The sequence below is a fragment of the Aulonocara stuartgranti genome (assembly GCF_965226115.1).
Source record: "Aulonocara stuartgranti genome assembly, chromosome: 3".
In the NCBI taxonomy this organism is placed as follows: Eukaryota; Metazoa; Chordata; class Actinopteri; order Cichliformes; family Cichlidae; genus Aulonocara; species Aulonocara stuartgranti.
In genome coordinates, this window is record NC_138941.1 from 18,720,605 (window position 1) to 18,736,033 (window position 15,429).

The 15,429-nt window shown below is 43.6% G+C and overlaps 2 protein-coding genes across 2 annotated transcripts in view; both read right to left on the reverse strand.

The window, feature by feature from the left end:
* Positions 1-15,429, reverse strand: part of LOC309700493 (uncharacterized protein) — a 2,098,293-nt gene that overhangs the window by 431,395 nt on the left and 1,651,469 nt on the right. Inside the window, exons 59-60 of the mRNA XM_082524046.1 lie at positions 4,930-5,106; positions 1,560-1,736 (exon numbers count right to left, since the gene is read on the reverse strand). Of these exons, the coding sequence (XP_082380172.1) occupies positions 1,560-1,736; positions 4,930-5,106 (354 nt within the window). The remainder of the gene's footprint in view (positions 1-1,559; positions 1,737-4,929; positions 5,107-15,429) is intronic.
* Positions 1-15,429, reverse strand: part of LOC309700585 (protein NLRC3-like) — an 85,879-nt gene that overhangs the window by 2,269 nt on the left and 68,181 nt on the right. Inside the window, exons 5-8 of the mRNA XM_082524219.1 lie at positions 14,774-14,850; positions 12,830-14,657; positions 11,144-11,317; positions 7,263-7,460 (exon numbers count right to left, since the gene is read on the reverse strand). Of these exons, the coding sequence (XP_082380345.1) occupies positions 7,263-7,460; positions 11,144-11,317; positions 12,830-14,657; positions 14,774-14,850 (2,277 nt within the window). The remainder of the gene's footprint in view (positions 1-7,262; positions 7,461-11,143; positions 11,318-12,829; positions 14,658-14,773; positions 14,851-15,429) is intronic.

The following is a 15,429-nucleotide window of genomic DNA, read 5'->3' on the forward strand; positions in this document are numbered from 1 at the left end:
ATCAGCAGAAGACTTGGACTCATTTGATTCCAGCTTTGATATCATTGATTTCAATGAAGAGCTTTGTGATTGTAGCAAAGGGCTGGTAGCTCTGAGAGTCCCACTGATGAGGTGTTTGTGTGGAAATCTCTTAGTGGGACCAAAGAGAGAAAAAGCCCTGGTCCTGATGCTGTGGGAGGGAAATGATTGAAGTGTGCTGTGAGGAACTGACTGGGAGGTTTTCACACATTTTCCAGTCCTCCTTGGAACAACAGGAAGTTCCCAGCATATGGAAACAAAGGTTAAGTGTCCTATGGCACTCAGTGATGATGGTGCTGTGGCCCCACCACCTCCACCTCTTTGTAAAGGAACTAACTGTAATCTGAAGCTTCAAATGGGACTAAGACTTCCTCCACTAGGTGGCAGTGTCTGATGAGAAAGTGTTAGTGGAGCTGGCCTGGAGTCAGAAACAGGAAGATGCAGGATTTGGGCTGAAATGGGGAAAAGTGGTTCGCACTAGTGCCTTAAAGCAAGAAGGTTGTAGGTTGAAGCTTGTTGGCCTTTCTGTGGAGGTTGGATGTTCTCCCACAGTCCAATGAAATGCTGCTTAGGTTCATTGGTGCTTCTAAATTGGCTGTAGGTGTGGATGTGAGAGAGTGCTTCTCTGTCTCTCTCTGTTGGCCCTGTGATGGACTGCTCACCTGTGCAGGTGGACCACGCCTCTTGCCCTATGACAGCTAGGGCACAGGCTGCAGCCCTGTGAGCCTAAGCTGAATAAACAGTTAGCAAAAATGATCCATAGATGGCCTGAAATCCCCCAGTTAGCAGTTTGGTAGATAGCTATGACATGCTAATCCCATCCAGCAGCTGTATTCTACCTGTAAGCTGATCCCTGCTGAGCCAAAGCACTTTTTCATATACAAATTACAACCTTTAATAGAAACCTATTGGTCAGCATCTTATTAGCCTGCTGTTAGCTTCATTCCACAGAAAACTGAGAGAAACTAACAGAGTTGATAAAGAATAAAGAGAAATGTGCTGATTTAAAGCCTTTGAAGTGCTTCAGATGATCTCTGTCCACTTCTGTCCACTCATTCATTCATGTAAGCTTTCTAATGCAGCTTTGATCTTCACAGTCTGCTTCATGAAACTCATTCTAACCCTGAATGTCAGAGTGTTCCTCCTTCTCTTTCCCATCATTCATGCTGGCAGTGGAGGAGATTTGGATGTTGGACTGTGTTTTGGATGATGTGTGTATGTTTGTGTTGGACTGCTGTCTGTAAAGCAAACGCACATTTTGCTTTGGATTTCAGTGTCAGACAGACTTTAAGGTGGAATGAAGAGTTGGAGAGTTTCACAGTGAATTATCCAGTGGAGGATTTTTCTTCTTCTTTGAAGGTTTGAAATGTGAACATTGTTCTGCTGCAGTCAATGGACTAAACCAGAGAAGAAGAAAACAGACTTTACCATGAAGATCCTCAGTGTGGATCAGTATAATATCAGCCTGATGTCTGCAGTTTAGTGTCAGCACAACTTTCACATCATATTCATCTCAGCACAACTAAAACATGCTGACTGACCTCAGAGTTTCAAGTCCACATCCTGGACTCTCCAGGAAACCACACAGATGCTTCACTCCTGAATCCTGCAGCTTGTTGTTCCAGCTCAGCTCCAGCTGTCTCAGATGGGAGGGGTTGGACTTCAGTGCTGCTGCCAGATAATCACAGCTGATCTCTGACAAACCACAGTCGATCAATCTGTATAAAGAATGAAAGATGTAAGTTTATTAGACAAAGTGTGAGCTTGAAATCATTCAGTGTTTCATCATCTGTTCAGAGCTGAAGAAGGTTCAGAATGTAGAAGTTTAGAAAATGGAAACTCCAAACAGCTGACAGAGTTCATACGCCTTTGTCAGGGTCAAATTCAAGCAAGACCATGTGAAAATTAAAACACATCATCCTAGGTGAACTTAAACACCTTTGTTCCCCTTTTGTTAAGACATAGAAAAGTACACCACACAAAAATACTGCAAAAGGAAACGGTCGCCTTATATACATAGTGTATAAACTCAAAATGCACATTTCACTTCAAATTAAGATTAAGGCTTTGAACAGATCACATAGTTCAGTTCAACATATAAGACTTTAAGAATGCACAAGCATCTACTTAAAATCTATTTAATTTATCATCCATGATATTATTTTGTACAATTCCAATGTATTTTGTTCATCTCCCTTAAATAAACAGGCAGTCTTAAAGTATGAAATATTCATATACAAACACATATAAATGTGTGTACTGTCTCAGTGGCTGATAGTACCCCACAGGCCTCAGTGTGAGCTTGAAGACATTTATAATGTTTAAGTAGTTTAATGTGCAGGTGCTGACGATAAAACACATTTTGAATGAAAGCCGGGGAACTTTGGTAGCACAGAAACAAGTGGCTATTCTTTGTGACTATATGGATCACTCACAATACCATTATTTCACACAAAGGCACCAAATTAATACTCAAAAAAGCTGCAGCAATACACACAAATATAAACAGTACTTGGTGACAACTTTGCTTTTAGCCTTTAACCCTTCTTGACTACTTTTGATGTGGCCTCTATATTTTACCTTTAAAAACAGTTTATCTTGCCAATCTGTTATTTTCTCATTTTGACCAACTGTATCAGCACAATTTATCTAAATTCAGACAAAATTTAAAATACACGTAGAAAGTGATATTTTGACTGTAAAAACCACACACATGTTTAACGAATCATCTTCATAACTTGAAATGCAAATAGAGATTGTACACTTTTAAAAATACGCACACGTTTTGCAAACAACAAAGTTATATGGTACTATTTACCAAAAAATGCAGCCAAGGCTCAGACGTTTTTCATATAATCATTTCAAACTATTTACAGAACAATCAGGTGTCAAACAATAGTTTGTGTCACTCTAACACATATGAGAACAGCACAGGGATAAACCTGCAGGTCTGACAGCAGGTGTGTCACTCAGCGTTTACACTGCAATCTGCCTTTGTTGGCTTTAAGGCAGCAACTGTGACGATCACTAGTAGAACTGACACACAAAACAAAACAACAGCTACACACTAAATACACAAGACAACAAACTAACTTGAGACCAAACACGGTAAACGTCACAAATCTCTCACGTATCAAAACTCTCTCTCTCTTTCGCTCACTCGCTCTCTCTTGCCGGTCACTCCTAAAACTTCCCCCTTTTGCTAAACAACCAAATGTCATGTTTCCATATCATTTTTGATTGGTCGACATGGTACATTTTCCCACCTATAGGGCTTTGGAGCGTGATGTCACGGGAGATGGGCCACGCCCCCTTCCGCCATGACAGTAGGCCAGCCAAAGGATACCATTTCAGCTATGGATCGTACGTGTTGTGTTGTCGGTTGCAACGTTAGATCACACGATCGTGAAGGCAAGAAGCTGGATAACGGGCTCTCTTTTCATCGTTTTCCATCCTGGAGGCAACGTGAGGGATCCCATGTATCCGATATTACTAAACAAAGACGTCAGGCTTGGATTGCAGCGGTGAGACGAGCGGATATCGAGTTCTCTGCAATCCCCAGCTTTTTGTTGGTTTGCTCACGGCATTTTCTTTCCGGTGAGTTCTAAATTAATTCATATCACTCTTGAAAGGCTTTTAGTGTTATTTTCAATGTGCTGAGGTCATAGATAATGAGATAAAACATGCTAATGTGTGATGCTGCAGAACCACATCATGTCGACTGAGTAGCTTATGATTTGGCATTATTGCAGGCAAACCAGCATATGAAATGGATGTAACAAATCCAGACTGGGAACCAACACTGCACATGGGGCATGACGACATACCTGTATCAGACTCGGACCGGCACTCAAGGCGTACGCAACGGAAGCGAAAAAGAGCACCCATCGGAGGTAAACAACCCCCCCCCCTCTAAAAACATACTAAATTGCTATCACTGTACACTAATCCGCACATAACTTCCAGATGAATCACACACCTGTCATTGGAATATTGGTGTACATTTACCTTATGTCTAATTTTATCTTACAGGCTTTCGTTATGCAGCTGCAGAGTCTGAAGGTGTGCCCCGTGCAGAAGTGATTGATGAAGATCTGACAGAAGACCAACAGCAAAATCACAATGTCATGGAGGCAGTGGACAGCAGTTGTGTTGGACAAGTGGAGGTTGAGGTACCAGCTGCAAATGTGGATATACTGAAGAAATGTAAACCTTTTAAAATGATGACAGATTACAAACTCTCAGCTGTGTCTGTAATCAAACCTCTGTAACTTTGCTTCACTTCAGCAGCATCAGCTCATGTTCACATGTTGATTCATGGTTTGCTTCAGTTTTTGATGGACTGCAGAATATTTTGAAGGTTATCTGCTATAAAAAGCCAGAACAGGAAAATCTGCTTCATGTGTTTCTGTTTGATCCTCAGTGACTTTGACACAAAGGCCTCTGCTGTGATGATCACACCTCTGATCAAGTCTCACAGTGTCAGCTTTGTTTTTATACATATGGATATGTGCTGATAAATGATCAGAGTTATAATATTTCCCACTGCCTGCTGTGTGCCGTGACCTTTGACCTGCTAAAGACAGTCAGCTGTGGATTATTCATTGTTGTGTCTGATACTTAGAACTGTGAGGAAGAACACTACACAGTTAATCAGGGTCCCCTCTCTCTGAATCAGGAAAGGTGGGCAGGCCGCGTGTGGGCCACGGGCCATACGTTGAGTCTCACTGTTTGAAATGTGAACATTGTTCTGCTGCAGTCAATGGACTAAACCAGAGAAGAAGAAAACAGACTTTACCATGAAGATCCTCAGTGTGGATCAGTATAATATCAGCCTGATGTCTGCAGTTTAGTGTCAGCACAACTTTCACATCATATTCATCTCAGCACAACTAAAACATGCTGACTGACCCCAGAGTTTCAAGTCCACATCCTGGACTCTCCAGGAAACCACACAGATGCTTCACTCCTGAATCCTGCAGCTTGTTGTTCCAGCTCAGGTCCAGCTGTCTCAGATGGGAGGGGTTGGACTTCAGTGCTGCTGCCAGATAATCACAGCTGATCTCTGACAAACCACAGCTCTCCAATCTGTATAAAGAATGAAAGATGTAAGTTTATTAGACAAAGTGTGAGCTTGAAATCATTCAGTGTTTCATCATCTGTTCAGAGCTGAAGAAGGTTCAGAATGTAGAAGTTTAGAAAATGGAAACTCCAAACAGCTGAAGCCAACAGGAAGCAGCTTCAAACAAACACAACAAGAGAAAAAACTCTGAATGTTTCACATTAAAGTCGTACATTTATCATAAAAACAGGACAAAGACTTGAAAAAGTCGTGTTTTTCCTTCCAGGAACCACAAGGCTTCACTTTTAAAGGTGAAGTGTGAAAGAAATGGACATATTTGAAGTCCAACACCTTTTTCCAGTCACATTATTAAAGCAGACAAACTACAAGCTCATTTTCATTCCAACAAGTCATCTTCTGACCTGGACTAACAACACTGGTCTCTATGTGCAGCTGGCTGTGAGACCAGTGCTCAGGGAGCGTCTACAAAGTGCAACACTGAAAGAACATCACACACTCATTTGCTTCCAGCACTTTCACACAAACATCTACTGTCATTATTGTCACCAAACTCTGTGGATCCTTTATTGCAAATTCAAATGGGATCAAATGGTCAGACAAAAGAGGGTTATGAGGAAATATGATGAAATGTTGTGTATTAGCAGCAAGTTATTGAATCATTTTCCTCAGAAACCAAACAAAATGATTGACAAACATGTTTTTACAAACTCAGTGTTGGACTTGGATCAGCAGGATAAGCTGATGTTTAAAGGCATTTGAGTCTCGCTGTATGAGAGTCCAGTTATTACTCAATATTTATGGATGATGTTCTTTCAGTGTTGCACTTTGCAGACGCTCCCTGAGCCTCACAGCCAGCTGCACATGGACCAGCTGACATTACCCAGCATTAGAGGCGGGTGTAAAAAAATGGATTTTCCTATTTAAATGGTTTTAATTTGAATAAAGCGATGTTGATTCATTCAATCCTGAATCGATGTTTAATATAAATGTATTTTGCCAGAATCTCAGGTTAAAGCTCCCAAAAGTATTTCAACAACAAGCAAACAGACAAAACAGTAAATGAGAGCAGCTAAACACACAAAGATGGAAACACAGAGCGTGGATCGTTCACTCGACGGCACGTACACGGACACGCCGTCGGGGCTGACAGTGGACAGCTCACAGATCCTGAAGCTGCAGGTTTCATCTGTCTCCAACCAAAACTGAGTGAACCAGCAGCAGAAGAAGATCCAAACTACGCTTTACGTTTGATGAACATCGTCATGAATTCTCTCTGACTTTGACGTTTACTTCCTGCACAGCTCTCTCTCTCTCAGTGTACTTCAAGAACAGTTTACCTTCAAAAATCTGTTTCCTGCATTATTCACTGCTTATTACGCACCAGTCTGCTGTTGTGTTCACTGCTGTCGGCCTCCGAAAACAAAGCCTCATTTCTGCTGTTCAATACTGAAGAAATGTAAACCTTTTAAAATGATGACAGATTACAAACTCTCAGCTGTGTCTGTAATCAAACCTCTGTAACTTTGCTTCACTTCAGCAGCATCAGCTCATGTTCACATGTTGATTCATGGTTTGCTTCAGTTTTTGATGGACTGCAGAATATTTTGAAGGTTATCTGCTATAAAAAGCCAGAACAGGAAAATCTGCTTCATGTGTTTCTGTTTGATCCTCAGTGACTTTGACACAAAGGCCTCTGCTGTGATGATCACACCTCTGATCAAGTCTCACAGTGTCAGCTTTGTTTTTATACATATGGATATGTGCTGAGAAATGATCAGAGTTATAATATTTCCCACTGTCTGCTGTGTGCCGTGACCTTTGACCTGCTAAAGACAGTCAGCTGTGGATTATTCATTGTTGTGTCTGATACTTAGAACTGTGAGGAAGAACACTACACAGTTAATCAGGGTCCCCTCTCTCTGAATCAGGGAAGGTGGGCAGGCCGCGTGTGGGCCGCGGGCCATACGTTGAGTCTCACTTTTTGAAATGTGAACATTGTTCTGCTGCAGTCAATGGACTAAACCAGAGAAGAAGAAAACAGACTTTACCATGAAGATCCTCAGTGTGGATCAGTATAATATCAGCCTGATGTCTGCAGTTTAGTGTCAGCACAACTTTCACATCATATTCATCTCAGCACAACTAAAACATGCTGACTGACCTCAGAGTTTCAAGTCCACATCCTGGACTCTCCAGGAAACCACACAGATGCTTCACTCCTGAATCCTGCAGCTTGTTTTCTTTAGTTGAAGACCAGTAGTCATTACTCAGGTCCAGCTGTCTCAGATGGGAGGGGTTGGACTTCAGTGCTGCTGCCAGATAATCACAGCTGATCTCTGACAAACCACAGCCCCACAATCTGTATAAAGAATGAAAGATGTAAGTTCATTAGACAAAGTGTGAGCTTGAAATCATTCAGTGTTTCATCATCTGTTCAGAGCTGAAGAAGGTTCAGAATGTAGAAGTTTAGAAAATGGAAACTCCAAACAGCTGAAGCCAACAGGAAGCAGCTTCAAACAAACACAACAAGAGAAAAAACTCTGAATGTTTCACATTAAAGTCGTACATTTCTCATAAAAACAGGACAAAAACTTGAAAAAGTCGTGTTTTTCCTTCCAGGAACCACAAGGCTTCACTTTTAAAGGTGAAGTGTGAAAGAAATGGACATATCAGAATCAGAATCAGAATCAGAATACTTTATTGATCCCTGGGGGAAATTATTTTTTGTTACAGTGCTCCATTTTAAACCAACATTAAGACAAGACAGACAATACGCTAACTAAGAATAGTACAATATATACATATATATACATACATACATACATAAGTCACTTATAAATAAATATTTGGAAAAGAAACATGTGTAGTTGTAGCAGCAAACAGTGTGTTAAGTGGATGCGTTGTACAGGGAGATGGCCACAGGCAGGAATGATTTCCTGTGTCGTTCAGTGGTGCTTTTCGGTAATCTCAGTCTCTCACTGAACGAGCTCCTGTGACTGACCAACATGTCATGGAGTGGGTGGGAGGTGTTATCCAACATTGTCTTTATCTTGGACAGCATCCGCCTCTCCGACACCACCTTGAGGGAGTCCAGCTCCATCCCCACAACATTGCTGGCCTTACGGATCAGTTTATTAAGTCTGTTGGCATCTGCGACCCTCAGCCTGCTCCCCCAGCATGCAACAGCATAGAGGATCGCACTGGCCACCACAGACTCATAGAAAATCCTCAGCATTTTCTGGCAGATGTTGAAGGACCTCAGTCGCCTCAAAAAATAGAGACGACTCTGGCCCTTCCTGTAAAGTGCTGTGGTGTTTTTAGCCCAGTCCAGTTTATTGTCAATGTGTACTCCAAGGTATTTATAGTCCTCCACAATGTCAACACTGACCCCCTGGATTGAAACAGGGGTCAAGTGTTTCCTGGTCTTCCTGAAGTCCACGATCAGTTCCTTGGTCTTTGCCACGTTGAGCTGCAGATGATTCTGCTCACACCACGTGACAAAGGAGTCGACCACAGCCCGGTACTCTGTCTCATCATCCCTGCTGATGCATCCAACCACCGCAGAGTCATCAGAAAACTTCTGAAGATGGCAGGTCTCTGTGCAGTGGCTGAAGTCTGTGGTGTAGAGGGTGAAGAGGAAGGGGGAGAGGACAGTCCCCTGTGGTGCCCCTGTGTTGCTAATCACCTTGTCAGACACACACTGTGGGAGACGTACATATTGTGGTCTTCCTGTCAGGTAATCAACAATCCAGGACACCAGAGAAGCATCCACCTGCATCGCTGCTAACTTATCACCCAGGAGGGTCGGCCTGATGGTGTTGAAAGCACTGGAAAAGTCAAAAAACATGACCCTCACAGTGCTCGCCGGCTGGTCCAGATGGGTGTAGACACGATTGAGCAGGTAGATGATGGCGTCCTCTGTTCCGAGACGAGGCTGATAAGCGAACTGAAGGGGATCCAGATGTGGTCTTACTATGGGTCGCAGCTGGTCCAGGATGAGCCTTTCCAGGGTCTTCATGATGTGGGAGGTCAGTGCCACGGGCCTGTAATCCTGGGGGCCACTGGGACGAGGCGTCTTTGGTACAGGGACGAGGCATGATGTCTTCCACATCACCGGGACCCTCTGCAGACTCAGACTCAGCATAAACAGTTTATGAAAGACTCCACACAGCTGGGGGGCACAGGCCTTGAGGACAAGGGGACTCACTCCGTCTGGTCCAGCAGACTTGCCTGAGTGAAGTCTCCTCATTTGCATCTCAACCTGGTATTGAGTGAAGGTGATGGGTGGGGGAGGGGTGTCAGGAATCTCACAGGAGGCAACATGTGAAGAGAGAGGCTGGCACAGTGGTGTGGCTCTGGATTCCAGGCTGACTGCAGGTGAGGTTGTGGGGGTGGGAGCAGACACTGTGGTGTCGAATCTATTGAAAAACAGATTCAACTCGTCGGCTCTATTCTCACCTCCCTCAGCTCCCCTGCTGTTGGTTGGCCTGAATCCAGTGATGGTCTTCATGCCCCTCCACACCTCTCTCATGCTGTTCTGCTGGAGTTTCCACTCCAGCTTCCTCCTGTAATTGTCCTTAGCCTCTCTGATCTTGTCCTTCTCTGATATTTGAAGTCCAACACCTTTTTCCAGTCACATTATTAAAGCAGACAAACTACAAGCTCATTTTCATTCCAACAAGTCATCTTCTGACCTGGACTAACAACACTGGTCTCTATGTGCAGCTGGCTGTGAGACCAGTGCTCAGGGAGCGTCTACAAAGTGCAACACTGAAAGAACATCACACACTCATTTGCTTCCATCATCCAACCTGAAGAGGAAACAGAGACGCCTCCCCTTCAAAGTAAAAGCTGCTCCTTTTGGACACAGTATCAAAGAAAGTCTACAGTATAACATAGAAAAGACAGAACAAAGTTTTGGTTGTTTTTAAATTGTGCAGAAATGAAACTACACTAAGCTCAATTATGTGACAGAAATTTCATCCCATGTCAGTTTGGCCTCATCCTGGGCCGGATTATCCAGCACACACTCTGACCACAGGCCCAGGGGCCACGCACAGCTTGGCTCCATCCAAGAGACAGCAAACAAACCAACACAATAATAAAAAGCACCATCTGATCTTCTTACATCTTCAAGACAAACATAGTAAAAACATGAGCATATTTGTTTCCTGATAAAATGATGTGACAGGTAGAACAGAGTAAAGTGGTGGTGTTACAGCCTTTCTCCCCTCTGCTGCCGAGGCTGTTAGTCTCTCCCAAACTCAGCTACAGGACTTCCAAATGAATGAAAGCAGCAGAAGTGGCTTTACAAATGAAAGAGGAAGAGGAGAAGAAGAGGAGAGGGAGGCCACCCTGACCATCACTCCAGCTGAAAACATCACACTTCCATTAAAGTTGGTGAGGAAATGTTGAGCAGGATGAGCTGCTGGCTAATCTGGAGGCTGTAGCAGCAGCTCACAGTCACAGTGGGTTTCCACTCATGAAAAAGCTCTGGCTGCTTCATTTCTCATCTCATATCAGAGACTTTAAAGCTTCACTGAAGCTGTACTGTGATGCTTCCATATTCCAGTGAGGCCTCCATAATGATTTCAGCTGTTCTGTACACACACTGTGTGCCCTGTATGGCTCAAAGTCTCTGCAGCCTGTTTTTATCTGCTATCATCAGATCTTCATCATCCTCATTCACATCCCTCACACACTCTACAGCCTCATCAGCACTGACTTCATCTTCACTGACTGATGGAGCACAACATGAAGCTGTGGAGGCTGAAACACTGTCCTGTCAAACATCTCCCCGTCACCACTCCACTTCTGTCAGCCTTTAAATGAACCCTGCTCAAGTCTGTCACTTCTGTTTGGAGCCAAAAGGAAAAACTGTTGTTCAGTCGTTTGGAAAGACAACATTTCTGAAAGCACTCAAACTTCTTCACATTTGTCTTCAGACACATCCTGAACATTTAGGAACTAAAGAAAGTTTCAAACATCAATCAAAGACCTGAAATATAGAAAAACAACAACAGCCGCAGTCAGTGAACTCACCTCAGAGTCTCCAGTCGACAGTTTGGACTCTCCAGTCCAGCACACAGAAGCTTCACACCTGAATCCTGCAGGTTGTTCTCATTCATGTCCAGCTCTGTCAGATGGGAGGGGTTGGACTTCAGAGCTGAGGCCACAACTTCACAGTGAGACTCTGAGAGTCCACACCGAGTCAGTCTGTGATGATAGAAAATATAAAATGTGTTATTATAAAAGCAGAAAATCTGCATTATAAACACAGACTGAATGTATATGAAGACAAAACAGAGTGAGGTCATAATCTGATGAATCTGCTCTTCACATCTGTGCTTCAGCTCCTCTTACTGTGTTTGACATGACACAACGATTGAGTCTCTCTCAGACCTGCAGACTTTTAATGAGAATCTTTGTTTGGCTTTAATCTGCAGATGAAGGAGGAAGATGGTGTCACATTTAGGCTTCCATAATGTCCACAGTCTGTCACTGAGATCTGATCCAGAGTCAGAGTGAAGACACACATTTGGACTGTTTCCTGTTTTGACTCCAGAACATTTTGAATGAGTTCAGCTCAGTGAAGAGTTCCAGCTGGAAAGATGATCTCTGTTTGCTACCTGCTGTCAGGTACGACTGTTCACGTCCACACGCAGGAAAAACCTGCTGACTGTTACCAAACGGAGCAGAAATCTCATCACTGGACAATAATGATGAATGAACTCAGAGCTGCTGATATCAGATCTGATTTCAGGGGAACTAAACACAGAAATGATTGGCTCATTTGAGCTTTCTGAGCCATTATCTGCTGGTGTGTCGCTAGTTGGCAGAAAATGATTTGTATTCCTGTTCAGGGCTTCAGTGTTTATGAGTCCAGATCCAGGTGACAGCAAGTCAAAATGATGTTACCTGTCTGTGTCCAGCAGCAGCCTGTATTCACTTTGAATATTGTTATAACCTGACATGGATCAGTTTGTCTTTGATTGGTTTGTAAATGTCACTGTTTCCATTGGACCTGAGTGACGTACAAAGACAGAGAGGGAGAGAAAGGAGAGAGAGGATGGAGACAGCAAAGAGAGAGCAAACACAAACAGGTGAGAGTGGACAGGTGACCAAGGTCAGCAACCAATCAGAGAGCTTCTGTTTGACCCACAGTCACTGATGATGACTGCACATAACCAAGCAGTGTGTTACTCTGATATCAAATATGGATCCTGCTCTTATAATAATGATCATCAGATGATATTATTGTGTTATTTTGTAGCTGAATACGATGTTTGTGTGATTATCAGTGAAAGAAGCAGTGAGGAGGATGGAGAGAGAGAGAGAGGACAGAGGGTGAAGTTAGAAACACTAAAAGGATTTTTCATGGATTTCATGGATGATTTGAGTGATTTCCAGCAGGACACTTAAACATGTCAGTGGACGTCCTAAAGAACATATTCACTGATATGAAACGTGTCATTGAACAGGATTAATATCAGTGGAAACATGGTGGAAACAGTTGTGACTGCATGGATGTGACACACTTCAAATCTGTTCTCCACTCTTGGATTTGGGATCCATGGAGCTGCTGCTGAGTCTGTACAATAAAGGAATGGTGTGGAAGGTTGCAGCGTACGGACACAAACACTTTGTGCTTACAATCTGATTTTATTTTCAACATTAAACTACTAACCTACACTGATCAATGATGTTAGTGATCACATCTGGACTCACCCAGCCTTTCTGCAGGTCCTCACAGCTGGAATCAGTCTCTGTCGTCCCCGCTCTGATGTGTTGTACTTCTGCAGGTCCAACTCATCCAGAACCTCCTCTGACATCTGCAGCATGAAGGCCAGAGCTGAGCACTCGATCTCAGAGAGTTCCTTCTTTGATCTGTTCTCTGACTTCAGGAACTCTTGGATCTCCTGAAATAATGAGAGGTGGTTCATCTCCATCAGACAGTGGAAGATGTTGATGCTTCTGTCAGGAGAGATTTCATCACTGTTCATCTTCTTCAGGTTGTTGATGACTCTCTGGATGGTTCCTGGACTGATCTCTGTCTGACCCAGCAGACCTACTAAGAGTCTCTGGTTGGACTCCAGACAGAGGCCATGAAGGAAGCGAACAAACAGGTCCAGGTGGCCGTTTTTACTCTGGAGGGATTTCTCCATGACTCTCCTCAGAAATACATCAAGTGATTGGGGATCTTTGTTATCAAAAAAACTGAAAATCATCTTGGTGAAAGATTCTGATTTTAGAAACATCTTCAGCACCTTTGTCTTCCTGTTGGTGAAACAGTGGAACATGTAGACAGCAGCCAGAAACTCCTGAATGCTCAGATGAACAAAGCAGTAGACTGGTTTCTGGAAGATCTCACACTCTCTTTTGAAGATCTCTGTACAAACTCCTGAGTACACCGAGGCCTCTGTCACATCCAGACCACACTGCTCCAGGTCTTCTTGGTAGAACATGATGTTTCCTTTCTCCAGATGTTCAAACGCCAGCCTCCCCAGCTTCAGAAGAACTTTCCTATCAGCCTTCGTCAGCTCCTGTGGACTCGTCTCACGTCCCTCGTGGTACTTGTTCTTCTTCCTCTTTGTCTGAACCAGCAGGAAGTGTGAGTACATGTCAGTCAGGGTCTTGGGCAGCTCTCCTCTCTGCTCTGTAGTCAACATGTGCTCCAGAACTGTAGCAGTGATCCAGCAGAAGACTGGGATACTACACATGATGTGGAGGCTCCTGGATGTCTTCATGTGGGAGATGATTCTGCTGGACAGCTCTTCATCACTGAATCTCCTCCTGAAGTACTCCTCCTTCTGGGCGTCAGTGAAGCCTCGTACTTCTGTTAGCCTGTCAACACATGTAGGAGGGATCTGATTGGCTGCTGCGGGTCGGGAAGTTATCCAGACGAGAGCCGAGGGAAGCAGATTCCCCTGGATGAGGTTTGTCAGCAGCTGGCTGACTGATGACTTCTGTGTGACATCAGACAGCAGCTTCCTGTTGGTGAAATCCAATGAAAGTCTGCTTTCATCCAGGCCGTCAAAGATGAACAAAAGCTGAGAGACAGCCAGCTTCTCTGCTGTGACCTTCTGTAATGTTGGATGGAAAACATGGAGCAGCTCCAGAAGACTGTACTGCTCATCTCTGATCAGGTTCAGCTCCCTGAATGAAAGCAGAACCACCACACTGACATGTTGGTTCTCCAAGCCCTCTGCCCAGTCCAGAGTGAACTTCTGCACTGAGAAGGTTTTTCCAACACCAGCCACGCCGTTGGTCAGAACCACTCTGATGGGTCTCTGTTGGTCAGGTAAGGCTTTAAAGATGTCCTGGCACCTGATTGGAGCGTCATGGAGGGCGTCCATCTTGGAAGCTGTCTCCAGCTGCCTCACCTCATGTTGGGTATGAACCTCTTCACTCTGTCCCTCTGTGATGTAGAGCTCAGTGTAGATGGTGTTGAGGAGGGTTCTACTTCCTGTTTCATCACTTCCTTCAGTCACACGTTCACATCTCCTCCTCAGACTGATCTTATGTTCATCTAAAACCTCCTGCAGACCAACATCTGCTGAAAGAAAGAAAAACAATGAGACTAAAGAGAAAGAAAACTCTTCAATGTCTGAACAACACAAGAAGTCCAGTTTTCAGAAATGAGTCCATCAGCAGACAGATGTTCAGTCTTACTTTGTACACAGCTGCTCTGACTGGCTGTCTGCAGTCCAGCTCTGCTTCTGGATCTTTCTCCACACTGTGCAGAAGCTCTGATGGTGACACAGAAAAGTCACAGTGGAGATACTTCTGTCCACCTTTGATTAGACTCATTATAAAAAGGAAAACAAAGTTTGAACACACTCATGTTTCCAGTTCACTGACTTACATTTATTCCATGGACACTCACTCTAACCTGAACCACAGCTACAACCCAACATTGTTGAGGCCTCATCTCCTCCTTTCCTCACTGTAGAGGTTAAATATGCAACAACCAACAAATAAAAGAATTTGGTTCATTTCAAAGAAATTCACACGGTGACCAAGTAAAGTAACCGTAGTAAAGGAGACAACATCCCGTTGATGGTGGGATTATTTGAAAGATTTGCTTTGGTCACGTCACCAAATGCAGTTGAACCACCCGTGGATCCATGTTTGACCATTCTACCACTCTGAGCTCTGCTTTTGAATCATTTTATTATTATCATCATTCATTTATTCATTCTTTGGAGGGGGGCTATTTCCTAATGCCGCCCTAATAAGCTGATGTTCAAGGGGAAATATAACAGAAACTCTTTCAGTGTTATTCATTAATAAATTAACAGATAAACTGTGAAGAAGAAAAAAACTGA